General features: G+C 37.4%; 1 protein-coding gene across 1 annotated transcript in view; it reads right to left on the bottom strand.

Moving 5' to 3' along the window:
- Nucleotides 1-664: 664 nt before the first annotated feature.
- Nucleotides 665-19,223, bottom strand: part of LOTGIDRAFT_111475 (hypothetical protein) — a gene marked incomplete at both ends in the record, with an annotated part of 35,490 nt that continues 16,931 nt past the window's right edge. Inside the window, one exon of the mRNA XM_009049027.1 lies at nt 665-969. Coding sequence (XP_009047275.1) covers nt 665-969 — 305 coding nt within the window. The remainder of the gene's footprint in view (nt 970-19,223) is intronic.

The raw sequence follows: 19,223 nt of genomic DNA, 5'->3' as shown, positions 1-19,223 counted from the left end.
TTTGATCGTTTGTAGCCTACTTGGTATCTTCCAGATTTGACCATAAAACTAGTTTCGATTTCCCAACAGATCCAAATTATAAATAAAAAGACAATCGATGCGGGACAATAGATTAAAATATTTCGTTTCATATGAAACAAATGGCCATTGCGGATTTTACAAGTCGCTTTTCTGCAGTTGGGCACGATGCGGCAAGTTGGGCCATGAAGCAAAACGAACCCACCGGGTAAAAATGTATTTAGAGCTCTTTGCAGCCATTAACCTATCCTTTCTAAAACAGCACATTTTTAAGAAAAATTATGGAATTCGAAAATTTTGGATTAATTCTTGAGACTACTCTTTAGCTATTTTCTATTCAAGTGCTTAACTAATCCAGCACCTTTATGGTTACAGACCAGTGACTATAAACTGAAAGAACAAAAAAGATTTTAAGACATTTTAGGCTTTAATTTAATAGATTGACATCATAACAGTTGTTAAACAAGATTTTAATTTTAAGACAAATGTTACTTAAGAGAACAAAATAATGTTGATTTTGGTGATAAAAAAATGACAACATTATCTATCAATTGAAGGAATAGAAATTAAGCATATAGGACGAAGTAAAGGATGAAGGTGTCCAGCTGAATCATTTTAAGACAGGTGGTTTCCTCAAAACGCTTCATCAAAGCAGTTGAGATAAATCAGATGTATGTTTTCTATTTTTCAGATGAGTTTCAATAACTTGAGCATTTTGAGAACGCCCTAGTAATTGATACGCTAAAGGTAGTAGTGTTAATATTGTGGAATGAAAAACCTCACCACCATATGTAAACAAATCTAATCCTAATTCTAAACCCTCCCCATAATCGCATTCATCATTAGCGAATTGTACATAAGTTATCAATTCCTGTAGTGGTTCAAATTTTAGATGCCTTTCATTTTCAGTTCTGCTTTCAACAATCCTTTTTAACATCTTCTTTAGGTCTCCTGTAATGAAAGAAGTTTTACTCACTACTTCGTTGCAATAATATAGAGGGACACCATGCTTGTCCTAGTACAAACAAGACTAAGGGGGGAGGGGGGGGGGGAGGGGGAATAGTATATAAATTTTTTCTGGAATACATTTGTGCAAAAATAAAATCAAGAATTTGCATTATAAGATGATTTGTGAATCAACTATCTACTCAATATTAAAAATGGGTTCCCTTATTTTCATTTATGAAGTACTTACATTTATAGAAAATAGAGGTGTTCTAATGACCTGGAAAAATACCAGCTTGTCTCGCATATCCATAATTAATTCATAATTAGAGAAGAGAAGAGAATTACCAGCAGAATTCCAATGAGTGACCAATCAAGAAAGGTCAAAAAGTCATTTTTTTGTTTTATCCAGACTGTACATACATGGACATTTATGATTGGTTAAAACTCTCAATAATATGCAATAAGAACATAATGAGATGATTAAGTATACATAATAATTCATTTGAAAACACCGATTAATCAAATAGTTTGCTTAATTTGACACTAAAAAAATAAGGAAACACATCTCTAAATATGCACTCATTTAGAGTATAGAGAAGCTACAAAATAGACCAGTAGTTGTTCAAAAGTGTAAATACTAACACAGCAGCAAATTGGGTAGAAACAACATCTTGCATTCAGTAATACCAGTGATAAAGCTTAACAAACCCAAAATAGTGAGGTCAGGGTTTGGTACGTAGGCCTTTATTATTTACCCATTGTGAAGGAGTATCGAACAATCAGACCGAGAAATTCGGCAGTGGCTGTTTACCACTGGCGTGGTAAGCGTGGTAAAACACTATAAGTACCCTTACACCTTTTTACCACGGCGTGGTAAAAGATAGCTTGCCAGGCAAGGTAATATATGCCCACTGGCAGTAGAGTAACAATCACCAGTATGAAATATTCAACCTTCAGTCATACACTTCTTTTGAACTCTTTAGGGCGATACTGAATTATACTGAGTATGTTATTGCCCTATTGATCTATTCTGTAAAGAAACAGCTAGCCACCACTATCTACCACCTAGCAGCTGCCATCCTAGACATACTTTTAAATCAATACTTTTCAGTGGTGCACTCAGAATACGAAGAATTTGTAGTAAGAAAGAATGGGAAAACAATAGATTATTTCATTTTGCTAAACATCTGAAGAATTTTGGATATAAAGGCCACATTGTAGAAACTGTCTTTAGCAAAGCAAGGGAAAGATCACGCCTTCCCCAACACCAAGCAGAAGAAGATGAAAAGAAAATGAAGATTATTCCATGGACTAACACTTATGACCCACGACAACCAAATCTACACAAAATGGCCAAAGACACAGCTATTTTAAGCTACAACCTACAGAATGACGGACATATTAAAAACAAGGAAAATCATTGTGGCAGGACGCAGGAATAGGACCTTGGGAAATTTATTAAGAAAAAACAAACTAACAGTGTGTAGAAAATGTGAATATTTCTAAAAGTGTGGGATGTGTACCTTGTAATAAACTCAAGTGCAAAACTTGTGAAAAGATGAACACAACTAACACAATCACCAATAGACACTCAAAATCATTTTATATCAAAGACTCAGAGTAATTTTGTTATATATTGCCTTACTTGTGAATTATGTAAATTTCAGTATGTTGGCCAAACAATAACCTCCTTCAATATTAGACATAACAAACATAGGAGCAACATTAACTTGAAAAAGGTTCATAAAGCTCCTGATATTGCCCCCCATTTTAACCAACCTGGTCATGATAATAAATGCACACTTCTTGGGAAAATTCCAAATGAAAGCAAAAGCATATTAGACAGTGCAGAAACTCTGTGGATTCATAGACTTGACTCTGTATGGCCGTATGGATTGAATGAACTCAAACCAGGAGGTTTCAAAATTGCTAAATATTAGTGTATATTTGGCAAATCCTGAAGTCATTATTACATACTTGTTATGTTGCATCTAACATTTTGATGTCATAAATCTTCTGAGGTCATATTATCAAGAATCAAATTGCCTCCCACCATTTTGTGATTTGACCCTTCTCTTGTTATGTGGTTTCTAAGATTGTGGCGTCATAAACCTTATGAGGTCATATTGAAATTTTAATCTTAACTACCTTCCACGTAGTTTGTTTCTTCCCCTGATGAAGTCATAACTTTTTTGACGAAACGTTGGGTATTAAAGGATGGTATTTGATGTCAAGTTTTATTATTTATTACACCCATTTCATGTGGGCGTATAAAAATTAATAAGGCTAGAACCCAGGAAATAGGAAAGTTTACATTTTTACATTGCTTATATTTTTATGAATTTCATATCTGTATTAGTTTCTTTCATTGTCAGTGATGCTTTGTATTCTAGAACTCGAGTTCAAATATATTTCTTGCATTTTTCTACTTTCGTTTTCTCTCTTAAGGTAAGCCTAACATGTGGTTATAAATTATATTGAATATTTTATATTATATTTATTGAATTCTTTGTAAGAATTTGTTTTCTTATATGATTTCAGTCTTTAACCTCTTCCGAGAGTGAATGTGGTACAATTTATAATAAAGAATAAAGCATTTTTCTTGTTATTCAAGCTACTAACATTACATGAGTTATTTCCCTTGTTCTTGAAAAGGGGTTCAATTTTTAGCTCATGAAAACTATAGAAGGCAAATATTTAACCTTCAGCCCGGTACTGAATAAAAAAAAAACAAGTTTTGTCACAATCCGGCAAGAATCATGCCTTTTAGCTAAAATTTGAAAGCGTTTTCAAGAACAAGGGCAATAACTCTTACCAAATATTTTTCTGATTTTCAATAGGGTTCATCCTTGGGTGATTACGAACACTCACACCAAGTTTCTTCAAAATCTGTCAAGAATTGTCCCATCTAGAGTGTTTACGGGCTAAAAATTGAACACGTTTTCAAGAACAAGGACAATAACTCATATTTTTCTTTTTTTCAATAGGGTTTATCCTTGGGTGATGACAAACACTCATGCCAAGTTTCGTCAAAATCTGTCAAGAATTGTGCCTTCTAGAGTGTTTACATGCTAAAAATTGAATGCCTTTTCAAGAACAAGGGCAATAACTCGTACTAAATATTTTTTCGATTCTTCTGATTTTCATCCTTGGGTGAACACTCATACCAAGTTTTGTCAAAATCCATAAAGAAGAGTGTTTACAAGCAATTTTGGACAGACAGACGGACTGACATGGATGACGGCAGTATAAGCCCCCCATTTCACGTGGGCGTATAATAAAATTAGTCATGATTTGATATTCTTTTTGGGAGAAATTGCTTAAATCTACCTAAATGTTTAAAATAATGATTTTGCAATCAAATACTCACCATTTTCATCAAAAATTCCCTTTCTATATTTAGCTAAGTGCTGCCCCTATACATTTTCGGTCTTTTTCATGTTCACCCCTAGTCCGTTTGCCCTGGGTCCATTCGCTCCACTATATTTTCTGACACAATAGTCCATGATCCACAAAATTTGGACAATATGTGTTTAATTGTCAAACCTTTTCCAATTTGTCGTCCAAAAACTTTCCTTCACTAACACATGTTGTTTCTCTAAACAATTTTATATTCCTCAGTACATTTCTTGTATCCAGAATTAAAATGAACTTCGAAACAAAGAAATAAATTATGTGAAAATTGTAAAAACTCCTTAAAGTTCTTCAGAAAGTGGAAACATGTCTCACTTTTCAACTCGGTTCATGCAGCATGGAACAATTTTATTGCGACCAGGACAAATAATTTTTTAAAGAGACTGTTACGCCAATTTTTTGACCAATCATACTTTAGTCTCTAGAAATGGGATTGTTTTAGCTAAGCCAATCAGTAATAGTGTTCACAGCTCACCGTCAAAATTTGAGCCTTCAAACTCATATGTGAATTATCCGTGTTTGAAACTAGTATACAGAAGAGGTCAGTAATGATACAGATATTGACACTGTTTGACTGCAGTATGTAGTAAAGGTCGGTAATGATACAGATATTGATAGTGATTGATTGTAGTATGTAGTGGAGGTCTTCACAATGTATACCCATTTCAAATAAAATCTCGAAGAAAGCACAACAGAACCTCAGCACTCTCAACAACATGATGATGGAGTCCAGTATCAACAGCGCAATAATCTTACCACCCTACGAAGAAGAATTCGAACCAGTTGATAATCTTCATTGGTCTCCAGAAACAGCAAACAGCATTTATTTGTTTTGGATACACCAGCTTCAAGCATCGAGTAAGTCTTTAAACTAATTACTGGGGATAAAAATACTGAGAGGCCACCGCTAGGCCAAACTGTAGTTAACTTGAGCCGCAAAATTCTCACACCCCTTCAGCATTCAATCTTAGACCGTGGACTTAAATTTATTCCCACACCAAAGATAGCTAACTTGAATTACCTCCGACCATCCATTGAACGATTTCAACGAAATCTTAGCTGCACACTTTTTTTTTCGAACCACCCCCCACGTGGTGCTAGAACAATGTTTATTCCTAAATCCACGTGGACACCCCTCAGGCCGCCATCCATTCTGAAATATTGAAAGCATTTGCGAGTATGAATAGCCAAACAGTGAACCTTTCCATAACACACGAAAATCCTAATCTCACACGAGTGGAACGTGAAGCTTTAAACTTACTTAAGAAAGACGATAGCATTGTTATTAAAAAGAGTGACAAAGGTTCATGTTGTGTCATTCTGAATAGGGAGGATTACGTTTCAGAAGCAGAGAATCAACTGAATAATAGTAAACATTATGCCATTTTACCGAAACCAATTTTCACAGAAACTGCTAACATGATTAACAATATTCTTGCCGATTTAGTCAAAACTAGTTATCTCAAACAGAAACAATATGACTATCTGTCTGGCAAACCTGATTGTCGCGAGAGACATTTGTACAGTTTGCCTAACATTCATAAGAATCCAACCAAGGAGTGGTTTATCTCGAATAAAATCCCTAAAGGCCGCCCGATTATATCTCACTGTGGTAGTGAGTCATATGCAGTGTCAGAATACATTGATCATTTCTTACTACCTCTAGCATGTCAACATCGCGTCTACCTTAAAGACACAACCGAATTTGTCAATAAAATAAAAAATCTTCGAGTTCCCTCTAATGCTATTTTAATTTCTATTGACGTTTCTTCTATGTATACCAATATCGATAACACTACTGGTCTAACGGCAGTTCGTAAAGCTTTTAATAGAACCCATATCCAAACAGACCCGACGATGCAATTCTACAGCTTTTAGAGATTTGTCTTAGTCGAAACGATTTCACATTTAATGGTAAAACAGATTTACAAACTTCAGGGACAGCAATGGGCAAACGATTCGCCCCTTCGTACGCAAACCTTTTCATGGCAGAGTGGGAACGTGAGGTGTTGCCCCTCTGTCCATTGACCCACTTTTTTACGGACGCCTTTTGGATGACATTTTTATGGTTTGGACTATCGAACAGTTTTGGGAACTCTTGGGAATTCTTTGAAATTCTCAACAACCACCATCCTTCTATCAAACTAACCGCAAACGTGAGTGACAAAAGCATAGACTTTCTCGATACCACAGTCTTTAAGGGAGATTCCATAGCAGAAACAAATAAACTGGATATTAAAGTGTATTTCAAAGAAACTGATACTCATCAACTCTTGCACAAGAGCTCCTTTCACCCAAAACATACCTTTTCTGGTATAATTAAGTCACAAGTTTTACGATTTCATCGAATTTGTACAAGATCTTCTGATTTCAACCAAGCCTGTACGATTGTTTTCTCAAAACTGAAAGAGCGTGGGTACTCTAAACGATTTTTACGAAACATAAAAAATTCCACCTTAGCACAGATAGCAGCTAAAAACAGACTTTATGCCGAAGTACCTCCAGGTTTAAGAAGTGCTCCATGTTTGTCCAGTAGATGCAAAACATGTCCCTTTATATCAGAAACTCATTATTTTGTAAGCAACTCTACGAATAAAAGGTACCCGATCCAGGAACATCTAACATGTGAACATTCGAATGTAATATATTTAATTTCATGCAAGAAATGCCCCAAACAATATGTAGGAGAAACTAAGAATAATTTACGAACTCGCTTTAATGCCCATAGGTCAGGCATCAAATTAAAGAAAGACAAGCCTGTTTCTAATCATTTCAACCTCGACGAACATTCAATAGACGATCTCACCCTAATCCCAATTGAGCGTATAGAAATTGACTTGCCCGAAGATGAAACTACCAAATTCCGTCAATCTAGGGAGGCCCATTGGATTGAGACATTGAATACGGCAAGACCTATAGGACTAAATATTCATCATAATGTAGGCATAGCACCCTTTGTTGTCCCGTTTAATACAACCAGCAATCGAGCAAGCAAGATAGTTCATGCCCACTATAAGAGCCTTCAAGAGAAATTCTCCCATGTCTATAAGCAGAAAATGATAGTTGCATACTCAAAAAATAAGAACTTAAATGATAGTATTGTTCATAGTAAACTAAAAACAATGAGTACATAACAGATACTATACTTCTCGCCCATCGGGCGAGTTATTTTTTCTAATTTCAGATCAGAATAAGAACAGAAGAAAACCCAATATCAAGACCCTTAATCCTAATTTCTAAATAAAGTGTCTGCTCCACCCTAGGCCTGTACATTTGGGAGAATCAAACCCTCCCTTCCCCGAAATCTTATACTGTCCGTGCCAGGCCAGATCAGACAATTTATTTTGACTTTGGTATATTTTATTTCATCTTATATATATTTTATTTTTTTGTATATATTGTATATGTTAGGATTTTGACATTTGTTTCTCGTGCATATAACAAACTTTCTTCAAAAAAATTTGCATTAATCTTTTAATCTAACCAAGTAAATTCAATTGCCATTATTTATGTTTTTCTTCCATGTAAATTATACTCCGAAATAATCCATCCATTTAAATTACTACTCAGGTATAATCAAAATTCAACGTTAGTTCTAATCAATTTACAATTCACTAATCCCGCTTATTTTATCAAATATTTCTCATGTTTATTTATTTTATATTTTTGTATTCTTGATTTCTGATTATTTATGTTTTTCATTTATGTAAATTGAACTCTGAGATAATCTAATCCTCCTTAATCATTACTCAGATATAATCAAAATCTAATCCAATATTTCTATAATCCTCAATTGATCAAAGATATGACTCAACTAATTAAGAAATCAAAAATAATCCTAATCCTCAACTGATCAAAGATATGACATGATTCACTCAATAATTTTTAGAAAATCAAAAACCTGTATTAACTGACTACTATATAAATCGCAAATTAAATCTCATTTCATGACCATTCCTCGATACTTGAAAAAGGATAATATTTCGAAAACCGGTTCGTGTCAATTGCGTAAGTTTTTGTTTTACTTGTTATAATTTTTCACATCATTGTTAGCGTTATTTATCACCTAAATATATATTTTTTTTGCATTTTTCATCTTGCTTTATATATCCCCAAACCCAGTTTGACTTATTTGCATAATTTGATCCCAACATTTTCACGCTAGCATATACAGTTTCCTCCTGTTACATCCGCTGTACATTCCCTTCTAACCCCAAGTTATTTTCATTATGCTCCCCAACTACAACAACCACTGGCAAGAAGCCAGAAATAGAAACACTAATCGTCAACCAAACCAATATCACGTACCCTACAACGGCCCTGTCTTCCATCGACCTCTACCACCTACCAATCGCCGACCACCAACCAACCCATCCAGCTATATCCCACCCCATCGCCGACCTACCTACAACACAGCCTACCAATCAAGAGGTAACCATCGACCTGACCAACAACAGAAACGACTACCAGCCCACCGACGCCAACCAGTCCCCACTCATAAGGAGGAAGAACCCTTTGTGAAGGTGTTCTTCCAAGTTTTGCAGTGCCTCCATCATTTGGCAATCCTTACCCTTCAACAGCAAGGCCAACCAGCATTTACCTTCAAACGCAAAGTCTCTGAGTTGGATGGTTTTATCCGTCCAGCAATGAAAACATCAGCTGTCGACGCGAATATTAGATCCCTCAATCGGACATGGCTCTGTAAGGTTACGCAGGTCCTGATCGACCATTACCAAACCACACTTCAAGAGAAGCTGACCACCATTCGTACCAAGTCTTTATCATCACCTGCCGTCGACCGCATCGTTTCTCATGCCCTGTCCTGGGCCCGTCGCTCCTATGGGAAACGTCTCACTCAAGCTGTAATTTCCAAATTCTTTCCAAATCAACGAAACAAAAACCAGAGTAACCATATCTCTACCAACTGAAATGGACACTACACCTGCACCATCTAGAGCTACCACGCTGCCGAACCAAACACCTAAACGAGCCCGAAGTTCACCTACCCCTAGTCCAGCAGACATAGGTAAACGCTCTCGTAGAGAGGGCACACCCCTTCTCTTTTCACTTTCAGACTCGTCTTCCCCTTCCACACCATCTGAATCTTCACCACGTGATCCAGGATCCGCCAACCTTTCTTCCTTCTGTGCGTTTTTGGACCAGCAAACCACCCCTCAGTCTCCATCCAAGTCGAGACATGTATCCAGACCTTCCCCTCCTCGAACCAGATCCCAGTCCGTTCCCAATGCTACAATTCTAACAACTACCAAACCAGTACCAATCACACCGTCGACGACCATTATATCCGCTACCAAACCGTATTATCACCAAACCAAGGACAAATCATTATGGAAACTACCTGCTCTAAAGAAATCAACCTTAATAATTGGATCATCTAACCTGAATCGAATTACCAAAACCAGTTCAGACACCGAAATACATTCTTACCCCGGTGTCCAAATCCATCACATACAGTCAATCCTGGAATCATACGACCATGATCCCAAACCTACTACCATTATTCTTCATGTAGGCCTCAACAACCGTGATCAGATACCAAAGACCTCCTTTAACCAAGCCCAGAAATTAATCGCCACAGCCAACAAAACCTTCCCAAACTCCAAGATCCTCTTCACATGTATACCCATTTCAAATAAAATCTCGAAGAAAGCACAACAGAACCTCAGCACCCTCAACAACATGATGATGGAGTCCAGTATCAACAGCGCAACAATCTTACCACCCTACGAAGAAGAATTCGAAACAGTTGATAATCTTCATTGGTCTCCAGAAACAGCAAACAGCATTTATTTGTTTTGGATACACCAGCTTCAAGCATCGAGTAAGTCTTTAAACTAATTACTGGGGATAAAAAGACTGAGAGGCCACCGCTAGGCCAAACTGTAGTTAACTTGAGCCGCAAAATTCTCACACCCCTTCAGCATTCAATCTTAGACCGTGGACTTAAGTTTATTCCCACACCAAAGATAGCTAACTTGGATTATCTCCGACCATCCATTGAACGATTTCAACGAAATCTTAGCTGCACATATTTTTTTCGAAACCACCCCCCACGTGGTTCTAGAACAATGTTTATTCCTAAATCCATGTGGACACCCCCTCAGGCCGCCATCCATCCTGAAATACTGAAAGCATTTGCGAGTATGAATAGCCAAACAGTGAACCTTTCCATAAGACACGAAAAGCCTAATCTCACACGAGTGGAACGTGAAGCGTTAAACTTACTTAAGAAAGACGATAGCATTGTTATTAAAAAGAGTGACAAAGGTTCATGTTGTGTCATTCTGAATAGGGAGGATTACGTTTCAGAAGCAGAGAATCAACTGAATAATCCTAAACATTATGCCATTTTATCGAAACCAATTTTCAAAGAAACTGCTAACATGATTAATAATATTCTTGCCGATTTAGTCAAAACTAGTTATCTCAAACAGAAACTATATGACTATCTGTCTGCCAAACCTGATTGTCGCGAGAGACATTTGTACACTTTGCCTAAAATCCATAAGAATCCAACCAAGGAGTGGTTTATCTCGAATAAAATCCCTAAAGGCCGCCCGATTATATCTGACTGTGGTAGTGAGTCATATGCAGTGTCAAAATACATTGATCATTTCTTACTACCTCTAGCATGCCAACATCGCGCCTACCTTAAAGACACAACCGATTTTGTCAATAAAATAAAAAATCTTCGAGTTCCCTCTAATGCTATTTTAATTTCTATCGACGTTTCTTCTATGTATACCAATATCGATAACACTACTGGTTTAACGGCAGTTCGTAAAGCTTTTAATAGAAACCCAGATCCAAACAGACCCGACGATGCAATTCTACAGCTTTTAGAGATTAGTCTTAGTCGAAACGATTTCACATTTAATGGTCAAACATATTTACAAACTTCAGGGACAGCAATGGGCAAACGATTCGCCCCTTCGTACGCAAACCTTTTCATGGCAGAGTGGGAACGTGAGGTGTTGCCCCTCTGTCCATTTGACCCACTTTTTTACGGACGCTTTTTGGATGACATTTTTATGGTTTGGACTTATTCTATCGAACAGTTTTGGGAATTCTTTGAAATTCTCAACAACCACCATCCTTCTATCAAACAAACCGCAAACGTGAGTGACAAAAGCATAGACTTTCTCGATACCACAGTCTTTAAGGGAGATTCCATAGCAGAAACAAATAAACTGGATATTAAAGTGTATTTCAAAGAAACTGATACTCATCAACTCTTGCACAAGAGCTCCTTTCACCAAAAACATACCTTTTCTGGTATAATTAAGTCACAAGTTTTACGATTTCATCGAATTTGTACAAGATCTTCTGATTTCAACCAAGCCTGTACGATTGTTTTCTCAAAACTGAAAGAGCGTGGGTACACTAAACGATTTTTACGAAACATAAAAAATTCCACCTTAGCACAGATAGCAGTTAAAAACAGACTTTATGCCGAAGTACCTCCAGGTTTAAGAAGTGCTCCATGTTTGTCCAGTAGATGCAAAACATGTCCCTTTATATCAGAAACTCATTATTTTGTAAGCAACTCTACGAATAAAAGGTACCCGATCCAGGAACATCTAACATGTGAACATTCGAATGTAATATATTTAATTTCATGCAAGAAATGCCCCAAACAATATGTAGGAGAAACTAAGAATAATTTACTAACTCGCTTTAATGCTCATAGGTCAGACATCAAATTAAAGAAAGACAAGCCTGTTTCTAATCATTTCAACCTCGACGACCATTCAATAGACGATCTCACCCTAATCCCAATTGAGCGTATAGAAATTAACTTGCCCGAAGATGAAACTACCAAATTCCGTCAATCTAGGGAGGCCCATTGGATTGAGATATTGAATACGGCAAGACCTATAGGACTAAATATTCATCATAATGTAGGCATAGCACCCTTTGTTGTCCCGTTTAATACAACCAGCAATCGAGCAAGCAAGATAGTTCATGCCCACTATAAGAGCCTTCAAGAGAAATTTCCCCATGTCTATAAGCAGAAAATGATAGTTGCATACTCAAAAAATAAGAACTTAAATGATAATATTGTTCATAGTAAACTAAAAACAATGAGTACATAACAGATACTATACTTCTCGCCCATCGGGCGAGTTATTTTTTCTAATTTCAGATCAGAATAAGAACAGAAGAAAACCCAATATCAAGACCCTTAATCCTAATTTCTAAATAAAGTGTCTGCTCCACCCTAGGCCTGTACATTTGGGAGAATCAAACCCTCCCTTCCCCGAAATCAAATGTGAAGGTCAATAACTGAGACCACAGGGACGTTATGTGAAATAGACACAGGGACTTTACAAGACCACAATAACATATAATATTTTTCTTTCCCTCTGACTGTCCTTAAAGAGGATAAAACAAGTTAGAACATTAATAAAGAATGTAGTCATCAAATCGTTTCGGTCTTTGTCTACGACGTGGTTCTAATGAGGATTCAGTTGGAGTAGATGATAACAAATGTTCTGTAACTCAAGTGGTAAAGTGTCCTGAGGGGGTGGGGGATCAGTCAGAACACGCGGAAACACAACCATATCGTCGTCACTGTCATCAGAATTAGAATCTGGAACGTCAGTAGTTAATAGAGCCTTATAAAGTACATCACCTGTAATGTCTGTAACGATGTATTTATCTCGTGGCTTATTTTTTTTATCTCGATCACAATAGAGGTAAACCAAATAGCCAACGGATATACCTGGTTTGGGAAAGAGTTTTCCTCGAGGATTCTTAGAACGTTCACTGTAAGGATGGTCTTTTAAATGCTTTTGAATAAGATTACGATCGTCCATTGAGAGCTGAGCATGAGTAATTTGGTCGCCCTTACACAACATTTCGCGAGCAGATAGGCCACTTCCTTGAACACGGGAGTTGACACGAGCAACAACACATGCCAGTAGTACAGGAGATATGATGCTTCTAGAAGGGTCCTGACATAAAAGTTATTGTTCGATCTCTTATATAGCGTGTTCGGCAATAAGGTTTTTATTGATATTTATAGTCCTACCCAGCTCTATATTCATTCCGTACTGTTTGAGCTTAGAGTCATGCACTATGGCCTAAAAACAGGGCGCTGGATCACAACGGATTACACACTGACCGTCAACTGGGATCATGTCTACACATAATTGTATGAGGGAATCTCGGATAAATTTTACAGTTTCGTCATTTACAAGCATGGCATTGGTTTTTGACGTAACACATTCGCGAATCACCAGAATCTTTTGTTTAGCACGACACAGTACATCTGTGGCAAAATGGGATCTGATGGTTAGAGGAGGGTCGGTGGTGGATTTTTCTATTACTGAATGGGGAACCATGCGAACCTTGCCATCAGCCGCTATGGTTACGTATTGTTGGTAATGTTTCACGTTGTTTACATTTGTGACTTTTTTTGATGGTCGGGTTCCTTGGATAAGATGAGAGTGTACTCTACGGAGATCGTTGCAATCTTGTTGGTCTGACGCCATAATGTACGATTTTGGAATGGTAGTTTAACAGACCTAGATAATAGGTCTTTGGCTGATTTGGCCAGAAATGAAAAATGAAATGAATGGAGTTTTACGTCCTACTTTTCTGCACCATGTGGGCTAATGAAGACGGGCAACGCCATGCAGGGTGAGATGAGGGAAATTTTGCCAGGACAGCGGCATTAGCCTGCTCTTTTTCGATTTCCAACTGTCGAGGGGGCTGAGTTGGCCAGAACTACAGACTCCATAGTAGATTCAATAAAGGAACACACTTGACAACCAGGTTCGTCACATTCCTGAGAGTTTCTACTACCAAAATCAGATGGTATGTTAACCTTGCCTGCCAAGTGGCGAATTGAAATTTGATACTGATTGATAAAAAAGTTGCAACACGTGGACTGTTGGATATTCGCCTCTTAGTTATTTAGTGTACGCCTCGATACATGGCTTGCTATCAGTTAGCAACTGAGTAATGGACTGCGCCTGAATCATATATCATAATCGATGCAGTAATAGACAAAGCTTCTATCTCACAAGGGCTCCATCCTTGCTTGCGTTCTGGTAACTGGGCACTATAAACTTCGGCTATAAGAAGTTTTCCTTTACCTAAAATATATAAAGTCGAAGCTAATCCAAAGTTTTTCACAGCCCCGTCGGTTACAATCTATAATTGATCAGATGATTTAGGTAAAGTTATCGTTTTGGAGTCTCCTAGGTATTTTTTTAGCTTAAGTGAAGGCGTCAGTTGATTCATCTGTCCACGATATGACGTCCTCTGAATTGGCCTCGGCAACGATGGTATCAAGTAGGCTTAGGAATGAGGCACAATTAGGCAACACACCAGAAAGAAATTTGTATGCACCAATGAGGGCTCGTAAGTCTTTGACTGTTTTCGGAAGTGCACAAGTAGATAGATAGAGCAGCGGTTCAATGAAGACTAGCACTGAGTGTGCATTAACTCCTCAAGCGCGGTTTCTGAGCCGGGCATACGTATATAGCACAGCGGGTGTACACTCAGATTCCTTTAAAGGGGGTGGCTACTCCGCAGTATTTCAATGAGTCGGATGATAATGGTATCGGGTAGATTAATCTGTAGCTATGATGTAATTCCAGCTAGCTATAGAATGCAATGTTGAGTCTATATCGGGCATTAGTTAAGGTTGGGGCTTGGCGTACTTTCCAACTTCACCAAATGCTGTGACTAATCTATGCGAACCGTTAGGTTTTTTGATTAGAAATGACTACCAGATCAAGATCTTCGGGTTTGTGAAATATACCAAGGGCTTCCAGTTAGTCGAATTTGGTTTGAAGGTTGTCTAATTTGTCTTTCGAATCCTGGGGTATTCTCCCTTTACGTTGATGTGGCAGAACTGGTCACATGTTCACTTTAGCTGTGAATGGCCCAAACGCCCCATTATTTCCTTTAAGTGATGGACTAGATTGCTTAAGCAAAACTTCAAACTGATGACAAAGGGTAGGTGAAAGGATGTTATCAGGGTCCAGACTTACTGATAGTACTAGAGAGTTGACGACGGGTGTTATCAGTTTTTTTATTTGGGGTTGGTAGAATGTTGTGCAACTCTGGTGTAAATACAGGGACTACCTGAAAAAAATGACTGTTGCGTCGGACGACAACAGGTAAATCGTTTGTGTTGGGTATACATATCTTTCAACTAACTGATTGTAAGATGGCAGGTTCCGGCCATCGGGTGTGATCATTGGTTTGGGCTGAGTCCAATCTGGGCTCGATAGTGACTGTTGAGAGCTGGTTGGTATTTGCTGGCAATTTGACCTCAATAAATTGACCCGGCCAAATTGTGGTTGATAATAATACTGAAGCTTGGGTCCGACGTACGACCGGTGACTTGTTATCTTCCAATGGACCGTATTTGTAGATCTCCTCTCCTATCATGACTTGAAGCGTTGCTGGTCTGAGACGTCGTTCACGGACAGAAAAGGGGTACCACCCAATAAATCAACGTCTATAGATTCCATAACGAGGGCAGTAAGATGAAGTATGTGTGTGTGTCAAAATAGTTCAAATCGAGTTTCACCAACAATTTTAAGTTTAGTCTGACCATCGGCCTGTGTGGCATGTTGAGTGCTCTTCGTTACGGGTATTCCTAAACTTAGTACTAAAGAGTGGCTAATCATGTTGGTTTCTGACCCAGAGTTAATGGTTACCTGGACATGATGTTTAAACATTCAATCATTCTCAGATAATATGCCAAAGCTGTTCAATCTTTTGCTCGTGAAAACTCTAGAAGACAAATATTCAATTTACAGCGCGGTACTGAAAGTTTTGTCAAAATCCAGCAAGAATCATGCCTTCTTGAGTTTCTACGAGCCACAAATTGAATGAGTTTTTAAGAACAAGGGCAATAACTCATCCTAAATATTTTTCGATTTTTCTGATTTTCAATAGGCTTTAATCTTGAGTGATAACAAACACTCAAGCCAAGTTTCGTCAAACTCTGTCAAAAATTGTGCCTTCTGGTGTGTTGACAAACTAAAATTGAACGTGTTTCAAGAACAAGGGCAATAACTCATACTAATTATTTTTCGATCTTTCAGATTTTCAATAGGGTTCATCCTTGGGTGATAACCAACACTCATGCCAAGTTTCGTTAAAATCTGTCAAAAATTGTGCCTTCTGGTGTGTTTACAAACTAAAATTGAACGTGTTTCAAGAACAAGGGCAATAACTCATACTACAGAACCATAGCGTAACATAGTATAGCAGACCAGGTAAAAGTATCTAATGTGTGTGTCTATGCAACAGTTAAGTATGAAAACTCTCTACTCATAAGTTTTATGAAGCCTCAGAAGAAGTCTCCAGGTTGATTAAAGATGTCATGAAAAAGTCAAACAAAGAAACTGCTGTATATGGATCACACACTGTTCGCTCAGCTGCTTGTATATCAAATCAATTACAATTGGAGTCCTATGACTCACAGTATTTAAAATTGACTTCAACTTTAACCAAGGTATGTCTCAACAATTTTTAAAAGATAGCTTGCCAGGCAAGGTAATGTATGCCCACTGACTGCTTTGATTTTGAACATTAATATTTAGCAGTACAGTAACAATCACCAGTATGAAATATTCAACCTTCAGTCATACACTTCTTTTGAACTCTTTAAGGCGATACCGAATAATATTGAGTATGAGTTATTGCCCTAGTTCTTGAAAACATGTTCAATCTTCAGCTCGTGAAAACTCTAGAAGACAAATATTCAATCTTCAGCGTAGTAATGAATAATAAAACCAAGTTTTGTCAAAATTCGGCAAGAATCATGCCTTCTAGAGTTTTTACGAGCTACAAATTGAACAAGTTTTCTAGAACAAGGGCAATAACTCATACTAAATATTGGGTGATTACAAACAACCATAATAAGTTTCATCGAAATCAGTCAGGAATTGTGCCTTGTAGAGTTTTTACGACAATTGTGGACGGACGGACCGACGAATATGGGTGACGGCAATATATGCTCCAAGTGAAAAGGGTTAAGTATTTCTGTTTTGACCAAAGATCTTTAAATGAGCTGGAATGGAATGAAGTGACATATGGCGAATTTTTGTACAAATTTCATAAGTTCTCCATTTATCATCTGATTTGCACAATTTACATGTCTATCAAAACCTTCTAACATTAAGTTAGCTTTGTTGGCAACCGAATTTTGAATTCAAATTTCTTTTATGCCCTATACCTTGACTTTCAATGACCTTGAATATTTCAGAGAAGAATGCCCATGACCTCAGCTATCTATAGGTATGTTTATATTGGATGAAAAACATTATCTGTCGGATTTATAGCCCGTTTTTGCAACTTTGGACGGCTATGGCACATTCTCATATATGACAGCGAGGATGAAGAGCCTGTGTTCGTAGTGGATGGAGCAGATTTCCTGCCCCAAGCTAGCCCCACTGTCGTGATAAAGGATGAGGATGTTGCAGCTCTGCAGCTTGAGGAGTTACCTGCTCAAGATGGTGAAGAAGAAAGGCTGATACCACCAGAATATGACGTTTTCACCCCTGAGCCACTGCAACCCCTGAGGAAATCTGCAAGGGAGAGGAGACCACCACAGTGGCAGCAAGAATTTATCATGTCTCAACAAACCAATACAGCTACTGCAATGAAGAAAGCTGAGATCGTGAAGTCCATGAACTACCACCTGAGAGTCTACAAGCGTTGCTGGAGATATTACCGAGCCTATGCAAGACTCTGTTCCCAGAAGTATTCTAGATCTGGGAGGTTGCGGACAACATTTTTTTAAAGCAGGCGAGTATATGATAGGGTCCCATTACACAGGTTCTACTGTATATACATATGTATTAGCTTAATGAACACATTTTAATGAACTCACACACTGTCACAACTTAAATTCTATACACCCTGTACTATCTCTTTGTTTTCAAGTGGTCCGTGAGTTTGTTCAAACCTGTCAAACATTGCCACTTATTAGCTTTAATTGGTTTGAGGAGGTTGTTTCAACTTGGTCTGTAGATTACAAACTAGTAATAGTTTATGGTTTAAAGTTGGTTTATTATTATTTTTATGGTTGGAAACCCCTTTCTAGGGATTTTTATACTTATATTTAATCATTAAAGATGGTGATGAAACATTCAACTTAGTTGTTTTACTGCTAAGTGGACCCCCTATAACAATAACAAAACTGTTCTTTTGAACTTCTGGCACCTCAGTGAGCGAGAAAAAAATTAATCTGATTATTAGTGCTGCAAGGATTCTTGAAGTTGAGATTCGATACACTATGGGATACGCATCCAACGATATGATTTATTGCGATAATTATCACGATTCATTTATTACAGAAGGAAAGAGAAAAAATAGTAGAGATTTGTAAAATTACTAACAAGTTTGTAACTTTGAAGCACTTGAGAACATTTAGAAGTAAGGAATTGTGAAAAAATCACAATTTTGCAAATCATACGCCTCCCAAACTTTTCGAGAAAAATGATCGTTGCCACTACCAGCATTACAACATTGGGTCGGAAAGCAGATTGACAATCTCGATAATAAATATGTGAATTAAGAGAAACTATATGCGTCCAAATTGAAAATACTCTCAGACTGAAGCACAAGGGTTGTGCAGAAATGGCTATGTTTTGTGGAGTTTGTGGAACTAGAAATTTTTTTGAAAATAATACTTAATAAACCTTTTTGTCATTGCACAAAGCTCACTAGGATTTGATAAACCTAGATTTCTATATATTTTATCCCCACTGATTCCTTTTTTTTGTTGACACTTTGAAATTGGGCTCTAGCCTCTTTGACTCAGACGTTAAGCATTGGAAAATAAATAA

The sequence above is a fragment of the Lottia gigantea genome (assembly GCF_000327385.1).
Source record: "Lottia gigantea unplaced genomic scaffold LOTGIsca_13, whole genome shotgun sequence".
Taxonomy (NCBI): Eukaryota; Metazoa; Mollusca; class Gastropoda; family Lottiidae; genus Lottia; species Lottia gigantea.
Note: the sequence above shows the minus strand (reverse complement) of the source record. Positions and strands in the feature narration are given on the sequence as shown.